Raw genomic sequence first — 17,368 nt, 5'->3', positions numbered from 1 at the left:
AGAGAAAATGTTCAAAGATGTAGATAGAGATTACTTTAAAAAAAAAAAAAAGGACTGCTCAGTAAGTGAACTTCAGTTAACTGGAAATTTAAAGGTACAGTGTGTAAAATTTCACCACTAGATGTAGATTACAGTCAGCTGGTCTCAGTTTTCTTACCTCTCCCAGTTCAAGTGCCTAACCCTAGTTACGGAGGTTACAACTCTGGCCACCGTTCATCTGTAGCGAGTGTAGGCTGTCAGTCCTCTGTTTACCTCAGCTGTCAATAGGACTGCAGTAGCAGTATGCTGACTGTACATGTCAGTTTACTCTGGAGGAGGCTGTAAAACTTTGTGAAAGGAGTACAATACAAGAAAACAGGTGAAAAAATGAGAGAAAACAATGGCTGTGCTTTTTATCCTAAAAGCTAATTTTATCTACAAACCTGTTTCCCAAAACACTGGGATTCTGTGTTAAATATAACTAAGAGGATAATGTAATTATTTGCAACGTAAAATATATATGGTAAAAAGACAACATATCAAAAACTGGAAACTGAGATTTGTTGGGGTTTTTTTAATGCCATTGTTCATCTTGAGATTGATATCAGCAACATTTTTTAATGAAAAGTTCAACATAAGACTGAAAAAGTTTAGTAATGCTTAAAAACAGTAACTTTCAGCAGGTTATCAGTGTGGATGCCCAGGTACTTGTTCTACTCTGCTACATCAACATCCTGTCACAGGATAGACACAGGATAGTCCTCTTCCTTGTGGAGTCAATCAGCATCTCTCTGGTCCTATTTACATTCAAACAGATGATTCCTCCCAGATCACTCCACAAAATAATCCACTTTACTCACCCCTCCTGCCCATCACTAATACATCCAACCACCATCCATCCATCCAATCATCAGAGTGTTTCTAGAGGTGGAATGATCTGGAGTTTTAATGAAAGTCCAAGGTGAACAGGAAATGGGAATTCTTTGAAAGCTGCGTGGGCATGTAGGTATTTAATAGGGTTCATCGCATCGTTCAGAGATTCTCTGTAAACCTGTAAATCTCTGTACGCAACAGACAAACCAGAAGAACAGGAATGAATGGCTGTGACTTCTGGATAAAAAAAAAAAATTACAATTCTGTAGCAGAAATAACAGCATGGGGTCAGGAGCACCTGTGAGTCAATGAATAGTTCATTTCTGCATCCCAAAATACAAGTAAAAAATTCTGGACTGAGACAAAATGGAACTCTGTCCTGTGGTCAGGCTTGTCAAAATCTCAAATTCAGCAGGTATTGACAGCATTATAGCAAAAGGACATCGAGATCACCACACCTGTAATCTTCACACGATGCAAAAGTCAATATCTGTGACTCATAACGGCACGCAAGAGTTACTTCCACTCCTGTGAAGGTACCAATAACGTTAGTTGATATATGCAGTTTTGAAACGTTACATGTCGCCATCCAGAATTTAATTTTGTTTTTTTTCTGGGAAGCACTGCTTGTTTCAGCAAGGCAAAGACAAACCACAGTCTGCACATATTAGCACAGCTAAACTGGCCTGCCTGCAGATGTTCTTAAATGAAGAGAGACTTCTGTGCTCCCGTCTCAACCTTTTTGAAATTTGTGACTACTATTCTACTATTTTCAGTATGCAAATGTGATACCAATTATTTATTTGAATTTGCAGGCAATGGGTTTTCAAATGAAATTAGCAACAGCTCCTAATTAGATAACTAAAGTGACAAAAATGCCTCTCATTAGCAGGAGAGCAAGCAAATGTGCATTTGTTTGGTCAGCTAGAGGACAAATTATTCAAAGGGGAAAACAACACTTCTGACTTAAATACTACACTTGGCCCCATTTCAGATAAGTTCAGTTCACTGTAACAGCCTTGGCATAGAGAACAAACGGTACTTTGCTCAAGGACTCACAAACTTGAGTAAAGTGAATGCCTGCCCTTAGAGAAAAATAAAAAAAAAACAAAAGAAAAAGGTCTTAAAATGAAAGCCATGAGCTTCCTTCCTTGTAGCCCATTCAGATGCTCTTATTTAGAAGGCAAATATCATGCAAACATTCAATGTCCCTTCCCTGACACAACCTGCTTTGACACCAATTATATTTAATGGGCTACTGTACACAGCCAGGCCTTAAATAGAGCCTTTTGTAATGTTGTTGAGCTGGCACATTGATGTATTTGACTTTAGTGCCTTGATTATTGATTGCATTTACGCTTTTTATTATTATTATTTTAAGCATTTGAGTTGCGTTCTGTGGATGAAACGTATTTTATGACACTAATAATAATAATAATTAGACTATTGCTATTATCTTACTAAGTGGGGGGAAATTTGCTGTGAAAACAAAACAAAAAACCCACACTGACTTATTTCCTTCATATTTTCCTTCCCCGAGTTTCCCCCTTCTCCAGAAACTGTCTTTCTCGAGAATTTTGAGTGGCGCGGAATGCGAGCGCGTCGTGCAAGCACACAAACCTCACACCAGGTAGAGGGGGTAATCTAACACCTAAGGTCATTGGTGCATACAGTCACGTGCTTTGGCGCTTCCACTCCCACTGCACCTTTCTGCTCGGTCCACACCGGGCGGTGACGCAGTGGCGGCAGCAGTGTCAGGTGTCCCGCAGGTTTCACAAAAAGAGTGACTCATCGGAAGTTCGCACAGGTAAGAAGGAACCTCAAATAAGGCCATTAAAACAGGTTTAAATATCCGTTTTCGGCTAATATCAGAGTAATGAAGTCTGTTTTGAAAACACTGAGTGAGTCCTTGAGTGTTTAGGTCGAGATTTTTAATTTTATAGTCTAGCACGTGCGCACACTTCTTCCTCGCTGTCTTCCAGGTAAAATGCCGCACCAGCCCCACAGCTGAGCTTGTTTTCTAGGCTTAGTCACAAATCTCCTTTGTTTAAATGAAACTTACTTTGACTAAAATCATGAGCGTATGAATATTTGTTAAAGCGTAGGCGTATAGACTAACTATATTAGCCTCTTTTCCGAGAACTCACAGGTGTAACATTCTTCACCAACTTACTGTTACACCTGTAATTACATTTTTTTTTCTCCAGGAAGACATGATGGCCCCCGAACAGGACTGCCACTCTTACAGTCACGTCTCTGCTGCTCTCCTCTGTGCTGACTCTTCACTTAGGCTCAGTTATTTTCGTCTGAACAGCTGATTTAGTGGTTTTGGTTTTGAGAATAATTGCATCATAGCTCATTAATGTGACAATGCGGACTCCTCCTTAGTTATGACTGTGTTGTGGTTACTTGATGTCGCGGAGAAGCCTTATTTATTTGAAATAAGGGCTAGTGATCTCTACATAAACAGGTTATTGGTAGGTTTATAAAGAGTGTCATTTAGGGAGTTTGTGGTTGTAAAAGCTTTGTTTAAAAATATCTTAGTCAAGTGACCTCTGATTTAGTCCATGTTACTGTTGAAAATCTGCATACCTGAGAATTGAAAATAAAAGCTACGAGTCAATCATGTAATCCAAAGATGATAGTGGGGCACTTTATGAAAGATTATATTATTTGTTGTCATACTAAAAAAGCCATCAACAATTAAGCTGACTTACCTTATGTTATATGCTGTTTTCAGTATTTTTCTTATTTAAGTTTTACAAGGAAAGGCACTGAACTGTGGCAGCTGCTACATTTTCATCATACTCCATGTTTGATGATAATAAAAGCTTTCAATTCGATTTGATTCTATTAGCTACTTAAACACAGAAACTATGAAAACAGTTTTATTTTCTATTTAGGTTTCCAAACCAGGTTGTGCAAACAGGAAGTCAGAATCCTGAGCTTTTGCAGCTGTTTTGCATACCTATGAAGCCTTCCATTCTTTCCTTTGAATTAGTTTACAGTTTTTGCTGCCTACTGATGCGTAGATGACCGTGAACCTGTGCACTTCTCGTTGTCCAGTTCTGGGGATTTGTGTTTACTTCTGAATCCTAGTTGTTCTCCCTATTTCCTTCAGTTGCTCTGAGTTCCTTCAGGCGTGTAATGTTTAAGGATATGCAAACGAGTGGATAGGCCACTCTAAGCTCAGCAGACCTGTATTATCCTTGTGGCAGACTGGTGACTTGACTAGGGTGTGTCAATACCTTTCAACCAGTGAGTTGCAGGAATGGGCTGCAGCCCCTAGTTGAACTGCAAAAGAATCTGTAGTTTATAAAGGAGTACTTAACTGATGAATAGTCCCTTTTCAGCACAACTGTCAAAGTTTAGTGAAGTAGTAACTGACTACAGCATTACATTTAATCAACTGACAAACTGACTTGCCTGTCAGGCTTAAAAGATTGTGGCAACAGTGAGTAGCCTCAAGCCTTTCGGATACAAGAACCTCATAAAAAGTACATGAGTGGTGGACTGTACTGTGTCTTATTTGGGTTTTTCTGTTATGAATCTACAGTACCAGGTTGTACTTTACTGTATGTCTCTGCTAGAAACCCTAACACTAACCTGAGAGTAAATGGTGTTAATCCCACATAGTTGGGCATATGTGCTGTCGTGTTTAATTGTATTCATCCAAACTAATTTGACGAACAGTTGCATCTGACTGTTTTTGAGTGTTTAAAGTCAGCGCTGTGTCGAAATTCGGTCCAAAGTCCTCACACTACACTTGTCCCAATTATTGCTTTGCATCGAAGTGGTGATGTAATAGGTGCTCCTGAGTGAGAAGGTCCAGCTAGTAAGATAAATCATTACCAACTCAGCAGCTGTGGACAGCAGTGATTTACAATTTATGGTTTTATAACATACTGTTTGAGCACTAAAGAAAGGATTCATGGGCTAATCTGTCCCTGCTGACTTGGGACACTGTAACAGTAAAGTAGCAGTATAGTATGGGTTTGTCAAGGTATAATTAAAAGAAGACATTTATGTTTGTTAGCAGTATGTTCGTTGCGCTGTAACATACTCAGGGCCTCTGTGAATGTTGGTGAGTTATTGTCTTATGAGGACAATGGGCTCACACTCAGCTGTTATCACCTTGTGAGTCTATCTCGTAATCAGGCGGGACAAGCTCAGGTGCAAGTTTGAGCTTGCTGACTTGTGTGTTTGCATCCCACAACTGCATGTGCCTGTACTCCTTGGTATGCATATCAGGAGGAATGGTGTGATAAGATGTAATCTGACAGAGTGCATGTCGTGAACCTGCACGTCTATTTCGAGCACAAACCTTGATTCTGGCATGAATCTTCTCAAGAGTCTGTGCATGCTAAGAAAGTGGTCTGATGGCAAATGCAAAGGAGAAGAGGGAGAGGTCTATCACTTTATTTCCATAGAAAGCAAAAATTGCCTAACAGTTAAAAATGTTCAAAAATGTTGTAGCTTTTCTTATTTGTCCCTCTTCCCCAGAAGAGTAGCAACAGCTCCTGACATCTCCAAGTCAGTGCAGCAGAACAGCCAGCTGCTAACTGAAGATATGCTCAAAGGACCATAATGCTCTTGTGTCAAGCACATACATTAGCTGTAATGTTTGAGATGCCTGAAATTGTTTGAGGATTCGTTTCTCTTACATTGGGAATGTTTGTTTTATGCACCTTTCAGGTGTTCGGGTAGCTAGCAGAGATGGAAAGTAATCCATTCAGTCGGAAGTCCTGGGCGTCACAGTCCTTGCGTATCACTGCGAAGGAGCTGTCGCTGGTCAGCGGCCGAGGGAAATCCACTGCTATTGCAGAACGCTTCTCCAAGTGAGTACTGTGTTGTTTTCAGGAATATTTGCTTGTACTTTTAAAACAACCCTAATACTAATGAATGCTCAAAATGCACCTAAAGATACACTTATGTAATGAAAACTAAATGCATTTTCTAGATGACAGCCTGCTACAGACCTACCTGATTTGCTCATGTGGTCCCCTGATGTCAATCACAATTTCAATATAGCAACTGAAACTGTATTAAAACCTCATAACAACACACTGAAATTATATCTGGACAAAAAAATAAAGTAAAATTAAGATTGAAACTACAATTTAATTTTAAAACCTATAATTTATTAAATTTACATTTTGTTTACACCTCACAATGTTCTTGAAGGATGAAATGTGCCATTTAGAAAATTCTGTGGATATGATTGTTATTGTTTTGAGTCACTAGAGGTCAGTGTTGTTTCTTTCTCTCTCTCAGGTACCAGAAAGCTGCTGAAGAGTCAAGTGCAGACAAGAAAAAAGGAGTGAGTACTCTGAAGCAGGTGGATAGGAGTAACATTTGATTTTTCAGTTTAGAGTCATTTATATTTTGCCATGAGTTTAATAGTTCAGTGCAGCTGATCCTGAATTTAGTACACAAAGATAACAAACCTTCACATAAAGATCATCACACCTTGTTTTACAGTATTCTGATAACCCTGTCATAATGAACTGTATGATTAAATGATGATTTTGTATGCAGCATGTCTTACTTCAATCCCCTCGTAATGGTGCTAGGTTAATTACAGTATGAAGAGTGCACACACAAGCACGCACTCACCATGCCAACACACTGTCTCGGCCAAATGTCTTGTCCTGGCTTACCTCTCATTGGCCACTTGTTGCAATGGGCCGGCTATCAAGCCCATAATCCTGCTTTAGTGTAATCCCCATGCAGTGCTTCCAACTGTAGGTTATCTGCTTTGTCAGAAAGACTGGTAAAAACCTGGATTGAGATTAAATCAATAACCCGCCAGCTAATACCATGAGGAAATATAAGGTATTGTAGCCATGGTAATGTGTAATATGGTTACTGTTTATCAGTAAGGGTGTAAAGCTCGTTAGCTTCTTTAGTCTGTGTTTAATGATGTGGCTGGTAATGAGGATGACATTAGCTGCTCTTCCTCGCCTACAGAAACAGGATGCTAATGCATTAGACTGACACTTCCCAGTGTTATTTAGTTGTGATGTAATTGTAATGAAACACTGCTAGTGTAAGTAGCCGGGTTAACCACTGTTTGCTCTAATTTATGCTTTAGACTGATTCATTTTGGTTAACTTGTATATGAGCCAGGTCTACAGCTCATGTACCACAGAGGTCTAGTTAAAATATTTGAGGATAAGAGTCGTATCCTGATGTGTCTCAGACAAGTCTGAATGAGCAGCGTAAAAGACCATCTGTCTGTCTCCGTGTGTGTGTGTGTGTGTGTGTGTGTGTGTGTGTGTGTGTGTGTGTGTGTGTGTGTGTGTGTGTGTGTGTGTGTGTGTGTATGAGGTGAGGTGGGGGAAGGGGGAAATTCATAATCTGTTAGTTAAAGCACATAAATGTCAAAAATTTGGCATATTGTGTGTTAATATTAACAGATTTAATGATAAATGGAAATTAGCTTCAGTAGGAATCTGGAAAATCTTTTTTTTTTTTTTTTTACTTACAGCCAACCCCAAGTTTTATTTGATGTAATAATTTGATATGAACGCAGCTTATTCTTGCAATTTATATATTATAATTTATCTGTGTGTGTGTGTGTGTGTGTGTGTGTGTGTGTGGTGGTGGTGGGTGGGTGGGTGGGGGGGGGGGGGGGTATTACTTGGCAGGATCATCTATCCAGGATATATTTTCCTCCTACAACCACTGAATCTGAAAGCAAACCCTCTCAGAAGTGGTCTGTGAGATATCTGTTGGTGTAGCTGTTCTTACAGTAATGATGCAGTACCTCAAGTTTAGTTGTTCCAATACCTCTGGGCAGGCCTTCTAGCTTAAGCAGTGTTAAGCAGACTATGCTAGGGAAGAAGAAAGAAATGGACTGGGTATAGAGTATCAGAATTTTAGCTAGATTAACAGTGTACTATAATTGGCGTGAGATATTCAGCAAATACCCTTAAATTCAGAAATCAATGGCCACCAGGGCAATTGTGGGATAGTCCATGATGTGCCTCGATCTGATGGGGGCATTTCAGAAGGGAGGTTTAACAAAACCAGAATCTAAATCTGAACTCTTGAAGTGTATTTTCCAGCTCCAGAGCAGTTGATAATTAGCTAGACTAACTCAACCGAGTCGGTTGAACATCCACAGTGACCATAAAACGCCGTCATCTGTGGAGCTCCAGTACTGTGATTCATCACAACAGTGGAGAAATTAAAAGGAACTCCATTTTAATCTAGTGGGTCTAGAAGTTTGGATGAGTTCCATTTTGGATCATGACGTTTAACTTAAAGTGTGAGTTTAGTTAACATTGTGACATTTTATTAAAGTATTATTACCCAGCAATAATTGGGTGTTGATGTTCAAACTGAGTCTAAATTCTTATGTGTCTAGCCCAACATTTAACAAACATGCTCAGCAGTATGTAATTACTGCACTATAATCAGTGCATGAACTCACTTATTTTCATTAAGTCTGCATATAGAGCTGCAGATGCATCCCTCCTCGCTCAGAAATATTTACACAGTCTCAAACATGATAAGCAAGTATGACAAGAATGTTCCATCACAACATAATTCATTACTGAGTTTCCTAAACTAGAATCACTGCACTAATGTGAACAGTCAGTGTTTTAAAGAAAGCCAGCCAGATTTCAGACTTTGTTTCAAATTGATAATTTAAATGGATTTATCTAAGACTTTAGTCTGTTAATATAAATCCTAAAGATACAGTTTTTTTAGTCATATTATCTTGAGAAATCATTTGGCACTGAAAGGATGTCCAAGCCGTCACAGTGAACAAAGAGTTAACTTTTCCCTGATTGAATCATTTCCTGCTCTTGTTTCCTGGGTATTCTGACTCTCTCTCTTTCACTTTCCTGCTGTTAAAGGGGTTGGACTAGCTCCCACAAGTAGATTTTGTCTTGCCGCTAGCATCCGGGAGGGCTCTGCCTCTCCGCACTGTGACCTGTAGAGGACCAGTCAAAGGACTCCCGCAACTCCTGCTGTCTAGTTGTGGTTACAGCTTGTTCGACCACTCCATCGCGTTCAAGGTTTAATTTTCTTCCTTTTGACTTGAAAATCAGGGAACAGCTCCATCACTTTTCAGTTATTTATATTCCCTCTGGTTTACCTCACAAAGCCAGTCATTGTGCCTTTGTCATTTTGTCCATTGTTGGGATTCTGTCTTTTTTTTTCACTGCTTTTTCACCGCTTTCTTGTTTTGTCTGTCCGAACGCTAATACAACTCATTTTTAAATGTACCAGATTTATCTGATGCACTAAGGCTGAGTTAGTAATGTCTCACGGATGCTGTTTTTTGTATTTTTATTTTTTCATTGCATATAATTTCTACATTGGTTTGTTTTTTGAGGAAATCTTAATATCATGATGTGCTTAAATGTTCACAAACTGACCAGAAGTCAGACAGGAAGCTTTAATACAAAAGTTCATGTTGCTATTGGTGATTTACAAGCTGATTGCTTACTTTTCTCAGATCCTCTTTTTCCAACGCATCATTCCTCTTTCATAATTAAGGAAGTTCGTGCCTCCCATTATTGTGTCATGTTGCTTGTTGCTGTCTTCCTGTCACTGATGGCAGCAGATAAGTGGTGAAAAGATTTGCTCTCAGTGTTTTGGGGAAATGAATGTCATGGGGAAAAGAATGCAACTGAAAGATTTGTCTCAGATATCTCTGTCTCGAGCCAGCTGTTAAAATTCAGCAGCCACAGCATAACATTTATTTCCTGGACTAACTTTGAACAGCTGTTCACCTAATCCATCAGTGAAGCCAAGATCAGATTCAGGCATTTCCTTTATTCCACTGTATGCAACTGTGGATAAAGCTGTATGTCATGTCAGTTTATACCAGTGAAATGGAAATACTTTTAGAGTTTATAGTATAACATACCCACAGTTTACTCTAGTTTTGTTATTTTCTTTTCTTTCTTGCAGTCTCTTGAGAGTGGAACAGCCCCTCTACGATCCGGCAACCTCAGTGTTCTGAAGAAGCGCTGGGAGCAAGCAAGAACCCGTGATCAGGACAGTCCTCCTTCTGTTCCAGCTCCAGGCCGGTCCATCTCTCGCTCCAGGCCTCATACCTTTACCAGGCCTCCTTCTGTCGGTGAGCCTCCAGTAAAGAGCCCTGACCCAGTGACGGATCGGGGAGGTCGCCATACAGCCAGTCGTGTTCATCAGGCCTCAGCAGTACCAGAGGGCGAAGACCAGAGAGGGATGGAAAAGGATGAGATGACACATAATAGTGCAAATGAAAAACTTGAACAGCAGGTTCCAACCAGCCCGCGTGCCTCTTATGAAAAACCCAGAGTGCCTTTGAACAACCTGAAGATGAAGTTTGAGAAAGGAGAAGAACCCATGGGAAAGGTAGAAATATTTTGCTCCTGGTGTTCTTTTAGCTCTAACTGTGGTCACTGTGGCCAAAAGTTATTAATTTTGTAGTGCCCTCAACATTGATAGAGATCATACATGTATATTAGCTTGGATAAATAATTTGCATGAGGCAGTGAGGCTATGAATTTAGTACTTCTGGGCAGAATAACTGTAATCATAATCCTGAGTCAGGCCAGCCTTGTGCAATAGTGTAAATGCATTGCCCATTTTTATTCAGTTTCTTCAGTTTTCTGAAGGAGCATTTGTCCATGTGAATTTTACCCTTGTTCTCCTCACCACCACCCACCCATCTCTGTCTTTCTCTTTCATTCATTCAGCCCAAAACAACAAGCATGCCACTCTTCATAGTCTGTAACAGAGGAATGCAGAAGCATTCCTAACTTAGGGGCGCCTCATTCCTCACAGGATCACTTCTGAAAAATCAGGGAAATCTTTATCTCACTTTTTGGTAGCTGCAGTGTGTACGTTACTCTGATTCCTGGGTTTTTCTCAGTCCTGAAAATCACATTTAATTTTTTAAAAATTGTTTTATTGCACACACTATGCACTACAGTCATGAAACAACATATAAAATCAAATGAAAGTAACTAAATTGTGGTGTTTTTCACCACTAGGAAAGAAGTAAAAACAATTACATGTCTAAAAATTAAAAATGAGACTAGAGGCTTTATAACTAAAAAGGTTATATAACCTTATAATGAAGTAATGCACCCTTTGCTCTTGTCTGGCTGCAGATTTCCTTGTTTTAATGTTCCAGTTGCTGTCCGATTTGCATGGCAGAGTAAGCCTGTGAGACAACAGGACTCCAAAGTCCCAGTGAAGCAGCCTGTAGAAATTGACTATTTTAATTGGTCCAAACCAATTCATGTGTGTACAGGATAACTGCTAAGAGAAAGTGTGTGGTTTTCTCATTAGTGTTAGTAACACACAGGCATATTGGCACATGAAACCCACACAGCTCATTCTTTAGTAAAGTACAGTGGAATAGTTTTGGTTCTTTGCCAACGAGCAAACCTGTGTTTAGTTCTTTCCAAACACATGCTGCATGGCTGTCTGTGCAGATACCACTCTGGTTACTGCCAGGTATGGAGTGGATGTCTGGAAAATACATCAGCTTGATTTTGCTTTTGCATTTCTGCTGTAATGCCAGTTTGGCATTGTTTTTACTGCTGAGTACAATATCTGCTGCTCAAACCTTGCAGCTTGTTTGGGTTTGGTCCAGTTCTAGAGGCGCTGGGACTTTTTACTAGAAGTAAATGACAGTGTTCTGAATTTAGAAAATAAATGAACTGATACCTAAAGCCAGGGGAGGAGTGCAAAGCAAAGTTTATGATTAAAAGGTCATAACTTCAGCTTGATAAACTAATCTTCTGATCCCATCAGTTGTTTTATTCTTCCAGGGTGGCAGGGCAGTACTACGCAGTACTTCATCAGAGGACATGGACCAGCACGGCAGTAAGCAAATATCAGCTGGATTAATGAAATGCAGAAAAATTTGGTTTCATGCAAAATAACCAAAGGCAAGGCATTCACTTTAATCCTTTCTTCTGCTTTAGGTCTCGCTGTGTCTGACAGAGTGCTGGAGTCAAAATCGTCTCTGAAGGAAAAGTTGGCTAAGTACCAGTCTGCTGTTACGAAACAAGAACCCCTGCATTCTGTGAGTTCACGTGATAGATACTGAATTAAAGAGGTTCACAATAAAAACAGTGAAAATCCCAGTAATGAAAACATTGCCTAATTTTTTTGAGATTTTACAGTTAATTTTTAAAAAGATGTTTCAAAGCGATCAAAGCAATAATCAAAGCCCAATATCATTCATGACATGTACACTCATCAGGTGCATCTTGGTCGTACTGGGTTGGATTCCATTTTGCTTTCAGAGCTGCCTTAATTCTTCATGGCACAGTTTAAACAAGGTGCCGGAAACATTCCTCAGAGATTTTGTTCCATATTGACGTGATAGCATCACACAGTTGCTGCAGATTTGCATATCTATGATGAGAATCTCCAGTTCCACCACACCCCAAAGGTGTTCTATTAGATTGAGAGCTGTTGACGGTGGAGGTCATTTGAGTACAGTGAACTCATTGACATGTTCAAGAAACCCGTTTAAGATATTTGAGCTTTGTGGAATTGCATGTTATCCTGTTGGAAGCAGCCATCAGAAGATGGTCATAACGGGATGGACATGGTCACCAACAATATTCAGGTAGACTGTGACATTTAAATGATCCCCTCTTAGTACCAAGGAGCCCAGAGTTTGCCAAGAAAATATCCTCCACACCATTACACCACCAGCAGCTTGAGTCTTTGATGCGAGGCAGGATGGATTCATGCTTTCATGTTGTTTACACCAAATTCTGACCCCACCGTCTGAATGTTGCAGACTCACTAGACCATACAATGTTTCTCCAATCTTCTATGGTCCAATGTTTGTGAGCATCAGTCCTTAGCTGACTGGAGTAGCACCTGGTGGTGTAATCTTCTGCTGCTGTAGGTCATCTGTTTCAAGGTTTGATATGTTGGGCATCTAATCTGTCCTACATGTTCCCAGAATGTGAATTTTCCTCCCAGATCACTGAGCTCCTGGACAGTCTGAGGTGCAATCTGGCAGCGGCAGATGGACTGAAACATAATGTCCCAGAGGTGTTCTATTGGATATAGGTCAGGCAAATGTGGGGGCCAGTCAATGATATCAGTTCCTTCATCCTCCAGGAACTGCTTGCATACTCTCACCACATGAGGCCAGACATTGTTGTGCACAAGGAGGAACCCAGGACCTACTGCACCAGCATAGGGTCTGACAATGGGCCTACAAATTTTATCCCGATACCTAATGTCAGTCAGGGTGCTGTTGCCTAGCCTGTAGATTTATGTGTCCCTCTACGGATATGCCTCCCCAGACCATCACTGACCCACCACCAAATCGGTCATGCTGAACAATGGTACAGGCAGCATCAAGTTTTCCACAACTTCTCCAGACCCTTTTACATCTGTCACATGTGCTCAGGGTGAACTTGCTCTCATCTGTGAAAAGCACTGAGTGCCAGTAGTGGACCTACCAATTCTGGTATTCTATGGCAAATGCCAATCAGGCTTCACGGTGCCAGGCAGTGAGCACAGGGCTCACTAGAGGACATCAGACCCTCTGGCCACCTTCATGAAGTCTGTTTCTGATTGTTTGGTCAGAGACATTCATTCATTGCTAAGTCATTTTTGTAGGGCTCTGGCAGTGCTCATCCTGTTCCTCCTTGCACAAAGGATACCAGATTGAAGATACCAGTCCTGCTGATGGGCTAAGGACCTTTTCCAGTCTTGTCCAGTTCTCCTACAGTAATTGCCTGTCTCCTGGAATCTCCTCCATGCTCTTGAGATACAGACACAGCAAACCTTCTGGCAATTGCACATATTGATGTGCCATCCTGGAGGAGTTGAACTACCTGTGCAACCTCTATAGAGTCCAAGTATCGCCTGGCAATGGCTCCATGACTGTTCTCATATGAATGAGTGTAGTACTACTAGTGGAAAAAACCAAAGGCCCTGGGCTGGGCAGGCCTCAGTCCTTTCCACTCACCTAAAGCATGCAGTGTTCCAGTGTGTGAGTGAGAATATAGGTGACAAATAATATATAATGTGACCATCAATTCAGATTAATATAGGTACTAATAAATGATATAGTAAAATACCAATATCAGAGTGATAAAAATATCCAACAAATATCCCAGAAGTTTAACTGACCTGATGCTAAAGTGTTCCTTTCATTTTTTTTGAGCAGTATATAACAGTGCTTCTCTCTGTCGCTCTGTGATTCCTCCAGGTTTTGGCCCCACAGACATCTGCTCCAAAAGAATCTGCATCTGTAAATGAGAAAGTCACACCTGTGCCTGAATGCAATGGTTAGTCTCAGTGGATATTTGGAGGATGGATTTATGTTCAGTTTTTACAGGTTTTAATTTAAAACTCAGAGTGAAATCAACTTTGATTTACCAATCGTAATAATTGAACAGCAACTGTGCTCATTTTATGTTTTGTCTGTTTTAGGCGACGGCACCGAGCAACCAAAAGCACTCCGGGTGAGTCGCTATAGTGAACAGTAGACATGCATGTGCCATTAATAAAAAAATATTTCAAGCACTGCTAATCATCAGTAAAACTGACTCTATGTTTTTAGAAGTTTCGCTCGGCAGAGAGGGAGACGTGTTTCACTTGTACAAAGACAGTGTACCCACTGGAGAGACTTGTGGCCCATCAGCACGTCTACCACAAAAGCTGCTTCTGCTGTATTCACTGCAACACTAGGCTTAGGTAGGTCTTCACACCAGTTGCATGCTTCCACTTCCATATTAAATCTCCTCTCATGGCGTGTTCCATCGTCTGTTTTATAGTATAGGAAATTATGCTTCCCTGCATGGAAACATCTACTGCAAGGCCCATTTCAACCAGCTGTTCAAAGCCAAAGGCAACTATGATGAAGGCTTTGGCCATCGGCCTCATAAGGAGATGTGGGAGCCCCGAAATGATGGCGATGAAGATGCTGAAGTGGTGAAGCCAAAAGAACAAGAGAAGACTGCAACAGTGACAAGTCCAGCTGAGCATACCTCAGACATACAGCCAGAAACATCTCCGTCTGTTAAGGTTACAGATCTGATGGCCTTACTGGAAACTCGCACACAGAAAAATGCGAGCTCTGATGAGAAATATCAGTCAGAAAAACCAGCTGAGAAACGCAAGCTGAGGATCGACTGGCCTCCCCGAACTGGTGAGCGCCAATCTGGGACAGAACTCCTTAGTCCGGTTTCAGAGGGCATTACTTCAAGCCGACCCTGGAGAGCCAAGTGGCCTCCAGATGATGAAGCACATTCAACTTTCAGGAGCTCAGAGCGCACTGAATTGAAGAACCTGAGGAGGAGCACTTCTCTTAAGGAACGAAGTCGACCTTTTACAATAGCAGCTAAACCCAGTTCCCCAACCACCGTGGGTCCTCGCGAGCCTCGTCGTCCTCTCAAGTCTCTGCAGGAATGGAGAGCATCTTTTGAAGAAAAAAAATCATCTGAAGAACCAACTGAGGAAAATAAGCCAGAAGTCCAACAGGTGACAAAGCAAATGTCAAGTGCGACCAGTTCAGAGGAGGAAGCGGCGAGTAGGCCTGGGAAAAAGAAAGAAAGAGTTGAACAAGTAATAAAAGGAAACACAACAGGAGACAAGGTGGCTGTGGACGTGGGCTCTCTGAGAAGCCGGTCGGATGATGTCCCCGTCAACCTTTCTCCACCTTTACAGCCAAAACAGAACCGCACTTCCCAGGATGTCGGCTTCTGGGAAGAGGACAAAGAAGGAAGTGATGCAGAGGAGCTGAGTGCAGAGGATATAATCAAGAAGAACCGCTGTTACGAGGAAGAGGAGGAGGACGACGATGACACTGAGTCATAAGAGTACGTCACAATTTCGCTGTCACTTCCATCCACCTTAAAACATTTTCATTTTTTATTTTCTCAGTTCATATGTAGATCATAATTTTAGCTTTGCCAGATTTTATAGCGATGCAAAAGAATGTAGTAGGTGTGTGTGCATTCCTGCATATTTATATTAAAAAAATGCTTTATGTTAACTGTTGATAACTTAAAAATGAAACATTTTGTTTTCCATACTTATTTTAATTAGCTACTGTAAAAATATCTGGCATATCTTTTTTTATGACTCATGATAATACTGGAAGGTTATTAAATTGAATCATTGCATGTCTGTACCACATCATCTAATGATTATATACAGTGTGAGCCGCATATTATGTGCAGGAGGTGTATCCACAATCCATTATAATTTATGTGGCACTTAACAGGACTTTTTAACTACAGGGAGTACCAGACTGCATGCAGCCAAGCAGTCATAATGTGCCCTATTTGAGTCTGCAGAAACAATCTAAATATCTGCCCTGCTAAGATGTCAGAGAACGTGGATATTATAGTTCAGGGTTTTACATCTAGGTTTAATTTAAATAGGAAATTAAAAAGAAAAAAATGAAACAGAACCTGAATGATTATGTGCTGGATTAGTGAAAGTCTTGTTTTCTCTCAGGGATGAGAATCCTGTCCATTAGTGTCAGCGCTCCCTAATGTCCATCCCTTTGTGCCGTATTTACTCTCATATGATTCTTTTCCTCTCTGTCCAAGGTACTAAAATCATTTAATATTCTCAATCAAGCAAAATAGGTTAAATGAGTAGATCTTTAAGTTTACATATAGACAAGTGAGGAAAGTATAGACTTTGTGGTTTGGTTAAAGTAAAACTGGAGCTGCAGTGGTAAATTAGAAAAGGGTTCTCTTAGCCTCAGTCATAACTGAAGAAGCCTTGATGTGTTATTTGGCTAGAGCCTGAACTCTTTCACTGTGGCGTTACATATTAGAACATTTTTATTTTCATCACATTACCACAGTGGATCAGAAATTTTTTCTGGTAGCAAGCTTTTCTCTTGAATACCCTTGGGGCCTTCTGATTTTTTTGTTTCATCCTTCTCAGATGTAATCTGGTTTATACTGTATGTAAAACACTTTGTATTTTATAGTGATGGGATGTATGTTTTTAATAATTTGTACAATAAACATTGGGCACCACAGTCTAAGCTGTCAAATCAATCAATGATAACCAGTTTGAGCAAAAATAGACCCTTTCAATGATTTTCCTAGCTTATAGATTTACTTTGTGTCTTTGACAAAAATATTTTAGTTGTCATTGACAGTGACAAACTATATAGGAACACAAGGGTTAATCTAGACCTATATTTGAATTCACCAGTTAATCCAATACACTATAATCACAGAACCGCCAGCTTTCTAGGCTGAGCAGTTTTTTTTGCCGTAGACCGTTATCTCACTGTCCTTCATTTTATTTAATTTCAGACCAATCAGAATACATCATCATTATTAATTTATCTTGAAATGAATGCTATTCATGCTGGCAAGGTCGTTGATTTCCATTTGAGAAGAGTCAATCCTCTATTCATAGTGAGCCAAAGAAAAAAAACTAATTTGTGATTTTTTTCTTTTAATCCCATCCATTGGTTTCACTGATTTTCAAAATGATCTTCCCTCTTACTCTGTTCCAAGGACATCATGAATTATGCTTCTGAAAATGA

General features: G+C 40.3%; 1 protein-coding gene across 3 annotated transcripts; it reads left to right on the top strand.

The window, feature by feature from the left end:
• Nucleotides 1-2,569: 2,569 nt before the first annotated feature.
• LOC115780804 (LIM domain and actin-binding protein 1-like) lies at nucleotides 2,570-16,849 on the top strand. 3 transcript variants are annotated; one of them, XM_030730214.1, is made up of 10 exons: nucleotides 2,570-2,659; nucleotides 5,548-5,690; nucleotides 6,127-6,172; nucleotides 9,784-10,212; nucleotides 11,640-11,694; nucleotides 11,796-11,896; nucleotides 14,057-14,135; nucleotides 14,281-14,312; nucleotides 14,411-14,544; nucleotides 14,625-16,849. In XM_030730214.1, exons 2-10 carry the CDS (start codon nucleotides 5,569-5,571, stop codon nucleotides 15,664-15,666), a joined length of 2,040 nt encoding a protein of 679 aa, XP_030586074.1. In that variant the 5' UTR covers nucleotides 2,570-2,659; nucleotides 5,548-5,568; the 3' UTR covers nucleotides 15,667-16,849. The 3 variants fall into 3 exon arrangements, with proteins under 3 accessions (XP_030586074.1, XP_030586076.1, XP_030586077.1); XM_030730216.1 differs by lacking the exons at nucleotides 2,570-2,659; nucleotides 5,548-5,690; nucleotides 6,127-6,172 and adding an exon at nucleotides 6,582-6,687; XM_030730217.1 differs by lacking the exons at nucleotides 2,570-2,659; nucleotides 5,548-5,690; nucleotides 6,127-6,172 and adding an exon at nucleotides 8,769-8,882.
• The last annotated feature ends 519 nt before the right edge of the window (nucleotides 16,850-17,368 follow it).

Source organism: Archocentrus centrarchus, chromosome 5, assembly GCF_007364275.1.
Source record: "Archocentrus centrarchus isolate MPI-CPG fArcCen1 chromosome 5, fArcCen1, whole genome shotgun sequence".
In the NCBI taxonomy this organism is placed as follows: Eukaryota; Metazoa; Chordata; class Actinopteri; order Cichliformes; family Cichlidae; genus Archocentrus; species Archocentrus centrarchus.
Note: the sequence above shows the minus strand (reverse complement) of the source record. Positions and strands in the feature narration are given on the sequence as shown.